General features: G+C 40.8%; 1 protein-coding gene across 5 annotated transcripts in view; it reads right to left on the bottom strand.

The window, feature by feature from the left end:
- The window catches only part of DIP2B (disco interacting protein 2 homolog B), a 222023-nt gene that overhangs the window by 25471 nt on the left and 182745 nt on the right, over window positions 1-13807 (bottom strand). For all 5 annotated transcript variants that reach the window (XM_064591251.1, XM_045873455.3, XM_064591249.1 and 2 more), the window contains 3 exons: window positions 11389-11590; window positions 4108-4217; window positions 3888-3968 (listed from right to left, as the gene is read on the bottom strand). In XM_064591251.1, the coding sequence (XP_064447321.1) occupies window positions 3888-3968; window positions 4108-4217; window positions 11389-11590 (393 nt within the window). The remainder of the gene's footprint in view (window positions 1-3887; window positions 3969-4107; window positions 4218-11388; window positions 11591-13807) is intronic.

A 13807-nucleotide genomic window follows, 5' to 3' on the forward strand; every position in this document is an offset into this window, starting at 1 on the left:
CCCAGCTACTCCTGATCCTGAGAATAATTTCTCCTTGAGGTCTTCATCAATTCCTGAATGTCAATCCAAGTTTCACTGAGCTGGGCTTTTTGAAACCCTTTTGTGTGTCAAGATAAACCACACAAATATGAAAGTGCATAAAATATGAATGTACTGCATAATGGAAAATTACAAAGCAAGCCCTGGCATAAGAATGGGCAGGCACGAAGCACACCACTGCCAGCAGCAGCAAAGCACACCCAGGGGTGCCCCCCCGCTCCCGGTCTAGTCTCGTTCTTTCTTTCCCTCCATACGTAACCGCTACTTTGACTTTTTAATCTTAATCACTGATTTCCTTTTCTTTATAATGTTACCACCCGTGAAAGATGGGATTTTATAGAAATGTAATGTACAGTATATACTTCTGTGTTTTGCTTCTCTCTCTCAACATTAACAGTCATCTTTGCTGCAGTGCACGGGTGTAGTTCTCATTTTTGTTGCTGCGTAGTATTTAACTGTACAAACACACGACAATTTATTCATCCATTCTGCTGCTGATGGACAATATCATTCTTATACATGTATCCTCATGCTTAAACACATGAGTTTTGGTAAAGGGTAGACCTAGAGATGGAATTCTGGGGTCACCGCATATGCCTATCTCCAACTTCACTAAATAACACCAAATTATTCTCTGCCTATTGTGCTAATACCACCCTATCTTAATTATTGTAACTCTGTAACTCAAAAAGTCTCAGAAGAAAAACAAGTTTTATTTTTAAAGCTACTTTAAAAATAACTTTTAAGTTTCTTTAATATAAAATAGTACATGTTCAATAAGGAAAAGAGAGACAAGTAAAATATAAGATATAACCACTATCAACGTTTTGCTGTATATTTTCCTGGCTTTTAAAAGATGAGTATATATTATATATAAATTCACATGTGACATTAAAAAAAATGTTACCATATTATACTATCTGCCTGAAGTTGTGTATTGCACTGGTAAAGAATGTGGGCTCAGAAGCCAGCTCTGGGTTCAAATGAAAGCGCTAATTTCCTAGTCCCACCACTTACTAGATCTCAGGCAAGTTATTTTATATCTCCGGGCCTCAGTTTCCTGAACCTTAAAATGAACTATAAAATATATAGCACCCAGAACAGGGTCTTCAGTAGGTACTCTATTATTATTATTATTTTTTAAAGGTTTATTTATCTCAGAGAAAGAGAGTGAGCACAAGTGGGAGGGGCAGGGGGAGAGGGAGAGAGAATCTCAAGTAGACTCTGCACTGAGCACGGAGCCCTATGCGGGGCTTGATCTCACGACCCTGAAATCACGATCTGAGACAGAATCAAGTCAGACGCTTAACCGACTGAGCCACTCAGGTGCTCCTAGGTTTGATTATTTTACTGAAGTTTGATATGTTATTCTTTATCACTTACACATTATGAATATTTTCTGCATAATCAAATATTCTTTTATAACACTGTTTTCAATGGCTGTATAGTATTTCATGCCATAATTTTATATGCCATAATTTACTTAGTCAACTGTCTATTGTTGGACAGTAAGGTTATAACACTAAAATGGATATCCCTTTGGCTAAAGTCAGGGTTAAATCCATAAGGCCATTTCTTGTATCTTACAATATTCTTCTTTTTGGCCTGGGGGGTACAGTAGCAAACTAAACCTTCAATAAAAACAATTTTCTGGGGGTGCCTGGATGGCACAGGCAGTTAAGTGTCTGACTCTGGGTTTCAGCTCAGGTTGTGATCCCAGGGTCATGAGACTGAGCCACTGGGTGTGGTGCCTGCTTAAGATTCTCTCTCTCCTTCTCCCTCTGCTCCCCCATCCCCTGCACTCTCTCTCTCAAATAAATAAATCTTTAATTTTTTTTTTTTCCTGGGCATGAGGGAACAATGTGATATGGTCACTAAGCTTTCTGACAGTCTGGGCTAATCCAAGGTAACATATTAGAATATGCAGAAGAATAAATGGACTAAATGTCTTTGAGTCAACACATACATTATTTCTCTAACCAAGAAGCAAATTTAAACTTATGCTCTCTAACAAATACCTGGGGGTGCACCTGGGTGGCTCAGTTGGTTGAGCGACGGCCTTTGGCTCAGGTCATGATCCTGGAGTCCCTGGATCAAGTAATGCATCGGGCTCCCTGCTCGGCAGGGAGTCTGCTTCTCTGACTGCCCCCCCTCATGTGCTCTCTCTCTCAAATAAATAAATAAAATCTTAAAAAACAAAAAACAAAAAACAAAACACAAATACCTGGGATACAGGTTTCACAGGACTTTAACTGTAGGCCAGCTTAGAAGCGGAGTGGGGAAGTAAGCTGGACTGACATTTTCTTACTGAAATTGAGGACCCTAATGAATCCACGGGCTTGGAGGGAAGCCCAATTCATTTAGAGTAGAACAAGGAAGTCGAAAAGTTTTCTATCAGAATGCAATGGTTCTTTAGATTTTTAATGATTTTTCACTAAGATGCATAGCATACTCCCCTTATGAGGTTCTATCACTAAATAAACTCTCAAAAGTATTTGTATAAAATACATCAGAATCCAGGGGGGCCTGGGCAGAAGGGGGCAATTTGGGTAGGTGGCCCAGGAGATTTCTTTTTTTTTTTTTTTAAAGATTTTATTTATTTATTTGACAGAGAGAAACACAGCGAGAGAGGGAACACAAGCAGGGGGAGGGGGAGAGGGAGAAGCAGGCTCCCTGCAGAGCAGGGAGCCCCATGTGGGACTCGATCCCGGGACTCCAGGATCATGACCTGAGCCGAAGGCAGTCGCTTAACCGACTGAGCCACCCAGGCGCCCGGCCCAGGAGATTTCAATAGGCCCTACAGTCCTCCCCCGATGGTGGGAAATACTGTTATACGCCATTGTCACAGTACTTTTAGCCTCTGATTCAGCTGTTAAAACAAGTATTAGCACATGCCCACAAGTATTAGCAATGCCTAACTTATATAATATTCTGGGGAGCCTGGGTGGCTCAGTCGGTTAAGCAACTGCCTTCAGCTCAGGTCATGATCCCAGGGTCCTGGGATCGAGCCCTGCATCGGGCTACCCGCTTGGCGGGAAGCCTGCTTCTCCTTCTCCCACTCCCCCCACTTGTGTTCCTGCTCTCTCTCTCTCTGTCAAATAAATAAATAAAAATCTTTAAAATACATATATCTATTTTATTCTGATGAACCATCCATTAGAAAGTATCAGTTAATAAATTTTGAATAATTTTCAATTTGTTTTTTATCTGTTAGCAATAAATCATTTAAGTATATAGTAAAAATAACTTTGTTTCAAGAAATATTTATCTATGGGGCGCCTGGGTGGCTCAGTCTGTTAAGCGTCTGCCTTTGGCTCAGGTCATGATCCCAGGGTCCTGGGATCGAGTCCCAGACTCCTTGCTCAGCAGGGAGTCTGCTTCTCCCTCTTTCTCTCCCTCTGCCACTCCCCCTGCTTGTGCTCTCTCTCTCTCTCTCAAATAAATAGTAAATAAAATCTTAAAAAATAAATGTTTATCTAAAGTCATTTTCTTCCTGGTGGAAGTCCAGAATTAAAAGTCAAATTGGGTTAAAAATGACATGACATAATGCATCCTATACATCTGCAGATCTATGGAACTGTACTGTTAGCCCCACTGTTCCTATCAGAACTGAATAAAGGCAACTCGACTGTAACATGAGGAGAGCCAGCATTAGATAACACTCCAGGAGGTCTCATTTCAACCTTGAAGTGATTGCACAATTTATCCTCATATGTCAAAACAAGGAGAAAGCAGTAACTCCTCCCTCAGAGTTGACAATGGAAATTTTCTGATGGAAGAGATCAAGAGTGCCTAAGATCCCCCATAATAGTCATCTGATTAGACATATACAGTTGGATTTTTAATACCTTGGCATTTAACAGCATGAAGAGTACATGGTCAGGAGTTGCCTGGGCTCGCCACTGTAAAATCTCCGCCAGAAACTGGTGCTGAAGTCATAAAGCAGAAAAAAGAATCAGGGTCAGTAACTTTGGAAAAGTTGGATAAGGCATCTCCCATCTACTGCCTGAAGCAGAAGTTCTGTTCTTGACTTTTTTATAAAAATCAACACATCTGAACTCTTCTTACCTTCCTCACTAAGTCATTCTCTTCAATCTGCCCAAGATCTCTTCCTGCAGCTTGTGCTATGCGTTTTCCAGCAACCAGATTCCCAACCATCACAGAAGCAGGGCCCACACCTGTAAGTAAAGGCAAAAATCAACTCTCTGGGGGTGGTAATTCAAACTATATCCCTGAAGTATTTCCAGACTGACCCAAACTAGTTCAAATATTCATTCAACAATTCAGACTGAGCATTCCTCTAGGCACTGGGGGCACAGTAGTAAACTAGCCAAACAGCCTGTTTTCTGGTGCGGAAAGGCAACCAGTAAGTACATATACAAATAAACCATGTCAGGTAGTAAGAAGTGCTAGAAAAAAACAAGATAGAACCAGAGAAGAGACAGGGATTTTGGAGGGTGGAGGGGAGCAGGTGGGCTCCTATAGCTTGGGTATAAGGAATTTTTCACTCTGAGGAGGTAACAGTTGGTTGCACTAGTTCCTATTGATAAATAATTTCATCAGGTCCAATCACAGTATGACCCTAAAAATGGACTTAACAGTAAGGAATATCTGGTCTGGAAAGAAATCCGCCATCTATGAGAACTGAGAGTGGGTTCATCAGGAATCTCAGAAGTGCTTTATTAAAAGTGAGTAATGACAATGTGTTGTGGGACATTCTATAAGACAACTGGCCTGGACTCTTCAAAACCCGTGTCTTTAAGAGAAAATAAGGCTAGGAGTTTCCAAATTAAAGGACATGACAGCCAAATCAATGCATGACCTTGACTGGATACTAAATTTTTAAAAATCAGTTGTAGGGGTGCCTGAGTGGCTCAGATGGTTAAGCGTCTGCCTTCGGCTCAGGTCATGATCCCAGGGTCCTGGGATCAAGCCCCACATCGGGCTCCCTGCTCAGTGGGAAGCCTGCTTCTCCCTCTTCTTCTCCTGCTCCCCCTGCTTGCGCTCTCTTGCTCTGTCAAATAAATAAATAAAATCTTTAAAAAATTAAAATAAAAAAAATCAGTTGTAATAAAGAAGTGAAGAAATCTGGATACAGACTGTGTATTATTAGATGATAGCATTATATTGTTAAATTTCTTTCTTTTCTTTCTTTCTTTTTAAAGACCAAGTATGTGTACAGGAGCAGGGGTGGGAGGCTGGGGGGTGGGCAAAGGCGGAGAGAGAGAGAATCCCAAGCAGGGTCCACATCCAGTGCAGAGCCTGAGCAGGCTCCATCTCTTGACCCTGAGTTCATGACCTGAGCTGAAATCAAGAGTCAGATGCTTAATCAACTGAGCCACCTAGGCGCCCTAAGGTTAAATTTCTTAATAGAATAATGGCATTGTTGTTGATTAGGAAAACTTTAGGACTTTTGTTTTGTTTTGTTTTGGTCTTTGGAGATAACATTACAGAAATATTTAGGGGTGAAATGTCGTGATTTCTGCAATTTATTTCCAAAGAGTTCAGTAAAACAATGTTAACAACTGGTGAATCTAGGGAAAGTATACAGGTGTTCATTGAGGTATTCTTTCAATATTTCCATGGGTTTGACACTTCCAAATAAAAATGGAGAACTCACTGAACTCTACCTCTGAAACTAATAATATATGTTAATTAATTGAATTTAAATTAAAAAATAAAAAGGGAGAACTCTCCCTCTCTTCAAGAAAAAAGTGCTAGGGTGCTGTATGCCTTTCTTGACAGTTGCTTGAAGACTCTATTGTACCAAACTAAGCAGATGGCTAAAAGATAACAAAACTTATTACCATCCATGTTTTGAATAAGGTTGATGCTACATTATGAATTAATATTAAATATCTTTTATTGCCAAAATCTGTTGATCCTAAATATACAGCTGGAATAAAATCACTTAAATCATAGACTCTAAATAACTGGGGAAGTATAGGTAAAGGGTATAAGGGAATTCTCTGTACTATTCGACAACCTGAAGTGTGAAATTATTTCAAAATGAAAAGTTAAAAAATTTTTTCACGTCGAATAAAAAACTCAAGTATAAAGTACTCCAACACTCTGCTGGACAATTTGAGTCTACAAAGTATCTACTGAAATTTTAGGTATAATATGCAAAACTCCTTCCTAAGAAACGGTATAACAAGTTACAGAAAAGATATGTTATATTGGCAACAGCCTTTTATTTTTTTTAAAGATTTTATTTATTTATTTGACAGAGAGAGAGAGAGCACAAGCAGGGGGAGCAGCAGAGGGAGAGGGAGAAGCAGGCTCACCAAGCAGGGAGCCCGATACAGGGCTTGGTCCCAGGACCCTGGGATCATGACCTGAGCCGAAGGCAGACGGTTAACTACTGAGCCACCCAGGCGCCCCTGCAACAGCCTTTTATATAGGCAGGGACTCAGAGTGTATCTGACTGTGTTAGCTACCCAATCCTGAAATTAGACTGTAAAATTAATAAAGGTGTGTGTTTTTATTTATTTTTTATTTTTTAAAAGATTTTATTTATTTGACAGAGAGAGATAGTGAGAGCAGGAACACAAGCAGGGGGAGTGGGAGAGGGAGAAGCAGGCTTTCCATGGAGCAGGGAGCCCGATGGGGGGCTCGATCCCAGGACTCTGTGACCATGAGCTGAGCCGAAGGCAGACGCTTAACGACTGAGCCACCCAGGTGCCCCAAGGTGTGCGTTTTTAAAAGTGAATTTTTCAGAGTAGTTTAAAACAGCAAAAATAATTCAGCAGCTATTTCTTGAGGTCCTTTTGTGTGCATTCCTTAAGTCTAAAGATCACAGAGGGTGAAAAATAATTGAAAGCAATAACATCTAGAAGGCTAACTGCTGACACCTTGCTGCACCTATAAATACGCCTTCGTCCTATTTTTCCCCACAAAATTATGCAAATTTCCTGTGGCAAAGAATGCTAGTCATCAATCCCAATATCTATTCTCCTCTTCCTCCTTAATAACAGACCCCCCAGTTTTAAGCTATGCAAATAAATGCCTGGAATTAAGACTATATTCTTTAGAGTGGAAGACTAATACGTAAGAGAAAGTATATGTGCAATTTCTAGAAAATATGTTTAAAGGGCAAGGGTATTTCCTTCTTTGCTTTTTTTTCCACTTAGCTAGAATATAAGAATGATAGCTGGAGGTCAGGGGGCCCAACTGGGCCCTGAGGCAGTATGCTAGGATGGCCGTGGCAGATTGTTTTATTTTCTTATAATCCTTCCTTTCCTTCCTGTTGTTGCCGAGATAATATGACAGGAGTATACCTCTCTGCTCTAATGACTCTGGGCATGGTCTGAACTTGTTCTGGACAATGACATGTTAGGAGCCATGACACAAACAGAAGCTTTAAATATGCTTGTGTGGTTTGGCTTGCCTTCTTGCTTTTGCCATCTGCCTTGAGAAAAATATGGTGCAGTAGCTGCTGGTCCCATGATGAGGAGACACATGGAAGAGTTCCGAACCCAACTATAACCTGGAATCAAGCCAAGCTCAGCTGATCCCAGCCAAGTTTAGCAGAGCCACATCCCATGAGTGAAAAATAAGTGCTTTGAAGCTATTGAGTTTTTAGAGTTATCTGTTATGTGGCATATCTGTAAAAACAGTTGACTGGTACAATGCCAGAGCAAGAAGATGGAAGCTGGAACCACAATGACTGGGGAGCTACCACCCTAGTCCCACACTGCCTAGCTCTGAATTTCTTTTACCTGAGAAAGAAAAACTTTTCTCTTGTTTTTTTAAGCAGCTATTAGGTTTTTCTGAAATTTGCAGCCAAAACCAGTCCTAATGCATTTCCCTTTTTTTTTTTTTTTTTAAAGACTTCATTTATTTGACAGAGAGCGCCCATGAGCAGGGGGAGCAGCAGAGGGAGAGGGAGAAGCAGGCTCTCCTGCGCAGGGAGCTCAATGCAGGACTTGATCTCAGGACCCTAGGATCATGACCTGAGCCGAAGGCAGACGCCCAACCGACTGAGCCACCCAGGTGCCCACGTTTCCCATTCTTTACACAATAGCTCCAACAGGCAGCTCGCTGAGATTTCTGTCACTAGGCTGCCTTACCTTAACCTTTTCCATCTTCCTTTTCCTCTCCTTTCTTACCTCACTCCTATTCATCTCCACTTTCCCATATTCTTCTTAAATCTCAACCTCTCATGTTATCCCCACATCATCTCTACCCCATCTGTGCCATGGTTTTCAAACTGCTTTGGTCCAACCCATATCCATCCCACTAAGATCTTAGCAGGACATCACAACAGACAGCAAAAATACAGAATCCAAACCTAATACTTTCATTAGACAAGGCAGATGCCATACCTGTGGGGGCTTAGGAATAAATCTTTTATAGAGGTTTTATTGTTTAATAAAATTGAAATCTGGCTAGCAAAAGCAATGTTTTAAGCATCTAGTATGTCTCTAGATAGCATCTTTTAAGCACCTACTATGACATGAAAGGTTTGTTAAAAGAATCCTGGGTTGGGGCGCCTGGGGGGCTCAGTCGGTTCAGCGTCCGCCTTCGGCTCAGGTCATAATCCTGGAGTCCTGGGATCGAGCCCCGCGTCGGGCTCTCTGCTCTGCGGGAGTCTGGAGTCTGCTTCTCCCTCTCCCTCTGCCGGCCACTCCCCCTGCTTGTGCACCCTCACTCTCTCTATCAAATAAATAAATAAAATCTTAAAAATAAAATCCTAGATTAAATGCTATTTAAAATAGCATTTTAGGGGCACCTGGGTGGCTCAGTCGTTGAGCGACTGCCTTCGGCTCAGGTCATGATCCCAGGGTCCTGGGATCGAGCCCCGCACTGGGCTCTCTGCTTGGCGGGAGGCCTGCTTCTCCCTCTCCCACTCCCCCTGCTTGTGTTCCCTTTCTCACTGTGTCTCTCTCTGTCAAATAAATAAATAAAATCTTTAAAAAAAAATAAAAATAAAAAAATAGCATTTTATTATCAAGAGTATGCTTATTGTTATGAACACTGAGTAATCTATAAAATTGTTGAATCATTACATTGTACAACACCTGAAACTAATATAACACTGTATGTTGATCATATTTCAATTAAAAAAGTTATTTAACATATTAAAAACTATTTAATACAATAGGATTTTAGGGATGCCTGGATGGCTCAGTTGGTTAAGCGTCTGCCTTTGGCTCAGGTCATGATCCCGGGGTCCTGGGATCAAGTCCTGCACCGTGCTCCTTGCTCGGTGTGTGTGAGGGGGCTGCTTCTCCCTCTGCCTGCCTCTCCCTCAGCTTGTGCTCTCTCTCTCTCTGACAAATAAATAAAATCTTTTAAATAATAATAATAAAATAAAATAGGATTTTACTCATATGACAAATGAATGTAGGTCTTCAGTAAACCAGGAAGTGAGATGGAGAAGGCTCTGTGTGTTATATGAATCTGCCACACACTTAGGCAGGCAATATGGAGACAGTTTTTATATATATTTTTTATGAATTACTTACAGACTTCTTGATTTTGACTGCCCCTTCAGAATATTAGCCTCCATAAACTCTTATTTCCACTAGCAGAAACTGATAAATATCATATATACTTTGCTAGTGGATGAGTTGACAATAACAAGTATCTAGATAAACAACTGTGACATCATCCCCAGCCACCAGACCAGGGAAGTAACTTTTGCAGAGCAGAGTGTATTAAAATTTTAATAATGTTAGGATAATGTCTTGAATAAAAATGTCCTAGAAGGTAAGAGGCTAACCTTTTTTTTTTTTTTTAAAGATTTTATTTATTTATTTGAGACAGAGAATGAGAGAGAGAGCACATGAGAGGGGGGAGGGTCAGAGGGAGAAGCAGGCTCCCCGCCGAGCAGGGAGCCTGATGCGGGACTCGATCCAGGGACTCCAGGATCATGACCTGAGCTGAAGGCAGTCGCTTAACCAACTGAGCCACCCAGGCACCCAAGAGGCTAACCTTTTATTATTGTACATTATGTTTACCTTCCAGTAAAAGCTGTCTTACAGAAATATGATTAAATGCCACACTTCCCCTTCCTTCCCTAATCTCCCCATTACCTCCTCTCTTCCCAACACATTTGGAGGCCAATGAGCTGATGGACATTCTGTCTGTGTGTGTGCACCTATGTGTAAGTGGGTGAGTGGGTGGTGGTGGCAGGATCTGTAAAGTCCAGATTTGGGCTCTCAGGTTTTCAGCCATTCAGGACACTAGAAGCCTCTTATTAACTTCTCAATTAAAATAAATTAGCATCAAAAAACGTAATGATTTCAGTTTGGGTTAAACAGATATTTCAACATGATTGACCATCAATCAATTACTCCTCCCTTTAGCCTCTTACTCAGCCTTGTAACCTCTGTCTGCTCAGAAATAAGGCAAAAAGGTGAAATGGACTATTTGGGGTTTTTTTTCCTCTTTTCCATATGGCAATTCATGTACACTTACTTGCATCTTTTTTTTTTTTTTTTAAAGATTTTTATTTATTTGACAGAGAGAGATACAGCGAGAGAGGGAACACAAGCAGGGAGAGTGGGAGAGGGAGAAGCAGGCTTCCCGCAGAGCAGGGAGCCCAATGTGGGGCTCGATCCCAGGACCCTGGGATCAGGACCTGAGCTGAAGGCAGACGCTTAATGACTGAGCCACCCAGGCGCCCTACTTACTTGCATCTTGAATTCACAGGAATTCGGAAAATGCAAAATATGCTATTTATCTTGTGCTTATAATGTGGAAAATTTCGAAATTAAGTATCTTGCTCCCTAGAGATATTACAGGCCCAAATCAGACCCCTAAAGCTTAAAACGACTGAGGGATGACTCTTGGTAAGTGATTCCCAACAGAAAGGCAGTATAACATAGTGACTCAGAGTGTGGATTTTAGAGTCACACCTGGTGTGAGTCTCAACTCAGCCACTAACTAGCTATATGACTTTGAGCACAATTCTTTTCTGAACTTTATTTTCCACAGCTGGGGCAACACTTTCAGGTCACATATGTACAATACTTAGCTTGTATCTGGCTTTTAGTAAGCACTCAATAAATACTAGCTATTCTTATTATTATCAGAACTTTCTCTTAGAGGACTTCTTTTATTCCAGTTCAACAAGTGAGATTTCAATCATCTTGACCCCAAGCCTTACATCCAGGGGAAATGGAAGCATGCTACTGAGAAGTACTCAGAAGAGGATGCCAGTAATAAACTCAGAGAAGGAGATTCTGCAGGCTCTCAATCCTCCCTGCTTTTGGTCATCTAATACTACTCTTATGTTACCAGTCTTTGTAAAATCCAGTTCTAGAGAAAGAATCATGCTGAAAAAAGTCAGCTTCTTGAAGTTATAATTTTAATGTTATGTCTTCAAAGCTAGCATATTACCTGGTTGCTTTTGTCGGGGTTTTGGCAAATTGGTCACACATGTATGTGGGCACATGAGGATATTGCAAGGATGTAGAGATCCCTCCAGAAAGAGCTGTTTCGTCTGAGATATGTGGATCCCTCCTAGAGGAGTTTTTGGCAATGTATTGGCAGGCACCAGAGCAAGACAATAAACACCCACTTGATGAATGCTATCGATTGCCTAGAAAAATACAAACAACAATATTCAGTGAGATTAATTTTACTACATTTGACATCCTCCTAACGTAATCCATTATTCTACTCTAGGATTTTTCCTTTTCTATCCATTCTAGGTCTAGAATCTGCTAGATTTTTTAAAATCTCATACACCTGAAGCTACCTGTTTCTTTTAGCAATGGCAGAGATCAAGAGAAGATGGGTAAGATATGATCTAAATGGGACAGCGGTGGATACTGATCTGTAAGCCTCAATATGTTCTCCCTTGAATGGTAATGTCCAAAACCTAGACATTTGTTTCAGTTCTTTTAATATACAACATAGCTCAATTCAATAGAGGCCAAGTATTTTTATTATGAACACAAGAGAAGCCCTGAAAGTGGGCCCCTGCTTAACTGGTTCACCAAGTTACCCAGAATCCTGTCTACAAAACAATGGGGTGAGGCCCACCACACACTGAACCCTGGAGGCCACTGGCACCTCCACTCCCGGCTACGCACCTGTGCCTCTGCTGAAGCTCAGCTGTGCGTGCTTCCACACCTTTTATGCTTGTTCTTGTGTTCACATAATTTAACTATTACATCAATTGATAAAACAGAGGGTAAAAGAACAGAGAGAGTTGTGCTTTGTTTGGAAAGACTCATTAAAAAACTATTGCTGGGAGGTGCCTGGGTGGCTCAGTCGTTAAGCGTCTGCCTTCGGCTCAGGTCATGATCCCAGGGTCCTGGGATGGAGCGCCGCATCGGGCTCCCTGCTCAGCGGGAAGCCTACTTCTCCCTCTCCCACTCCCCCTGCTTGTGTTCGCTCTCTCACTGTGTCTCTCTGTGTCAAATAAATAATAAAAATAAAAACTTTAAAAAAAAACCCAAAAAACAAAAAAATATTGTTGGTAGACACAAGTTAATTCTAAAAAGTAAGGATTATGTATTCTAGTCCCTTTGCACATACTTACATTCTAGTCTAACTTAAAGGAAATGAAAACAGAAAGCACAGACCATGCAATTTGATGTAGTGTATGAAGGAGGCTGACCTGGAATGCAAACTGGTGTACTCATACTCACACTGCTCTCTATCAAATGAATGCAGATATTTAAATGTTCTGTGTAAAAATTTAATAAGTGAAGAATTTCTCATTTTTATGATTCTCTGCTTCAACCACCTTTTAAAACTAACTGACCAACTACTAATACCAGTTCCAAACATACCAGCTGAGAGAGTTCTATTGTATCTCTCATAAGTCTTACTGAAAGAGAGATACAGCCTTAGAAGAATGGACCAATGGTCATAAAAGACAGACACGACCTTTTATTAAAACAACTTAACAGTGCAAAGGAATAAACCTGAACATCATATTCCTCAGACTATCCTACTAATCAACAGAGACAACTGGGAAATAGAAAGTCTGGCAGGGGTCCTAAGTCTCTGGTATTTTAGAATATACAGAGAGTTAGCAAATGTTATTACCTGAAGCCTGGATTCCCCACTGAAAATACACCGTCTGGCGAATCATCAATCGACCACCTTCTTTAAAAGGTGCTGAGTTAGGTATTTAGTTTATATTATACATAGATCTGGAGTTAACCTCTGGGCTCTAACCTCCCAGAACATATGGGGTCCTTACTGCTCTACTGTAGATCCAAATACTCCAAGCTGAGAAGCTACAGATACTGGGGAAATAATGCCCTCTTATTTCATGCCCAAATCAGACCCCGAATGACTTTTACAAGAATCTGGATTAGTAAGTAAGCAGTGCATGTGATTCCTATAGTTGCTTTCCAGGAAAAAGTAAGAAATATTTTAGGGGAATTTCAGTTTCCTATAATAGGGGGAAAATGTGTAATTCATTACAACATTCTACCATTATGCCTCACAATTCATTCCAAATGAAATAAGCATTTTGTTTGTTCAAAAACATGAATGGTATGAAAAATATTCTCTTTGCAGGTCTGATTCTTAGCCATCTTTCGGAGATCAGCCCAGTCCCACTTCTTTATAGTCTTTCCTGACCAGCCTATCCTCAGTAGATTCTCTTTCTTGTCTTTTCACTACAAATAGCCTATACTCTACCAGCTGATAATTCAGAACCACGAACCCCGAATATAAAAAGAAATCTTACAAGTCATCTAGCCCTATCACTCATCTCGGGTTTGCATCATTTCTATACCATTACTACTAACTGGCAGTGAATATATCCAAATACCCCAAGCAGACAAGTAATAAA

This window comes from Mirounga angustirostris, unplaced genomic scaffold (assembly GCF_029215605.1).
Source record: "Mirounga angustirostris isolate CCGP_5_RB_7025 unplaced genomic scaffold, mMirAng1.0.hap1 SCAF_5, whole genome shotgun sequence".
Lineage (NCBI taxonomy): Eukaryota > Metazoa > Chordata > Mammalia > Carnivora > Phocidae > Mirounga > Mirounga angustirostris.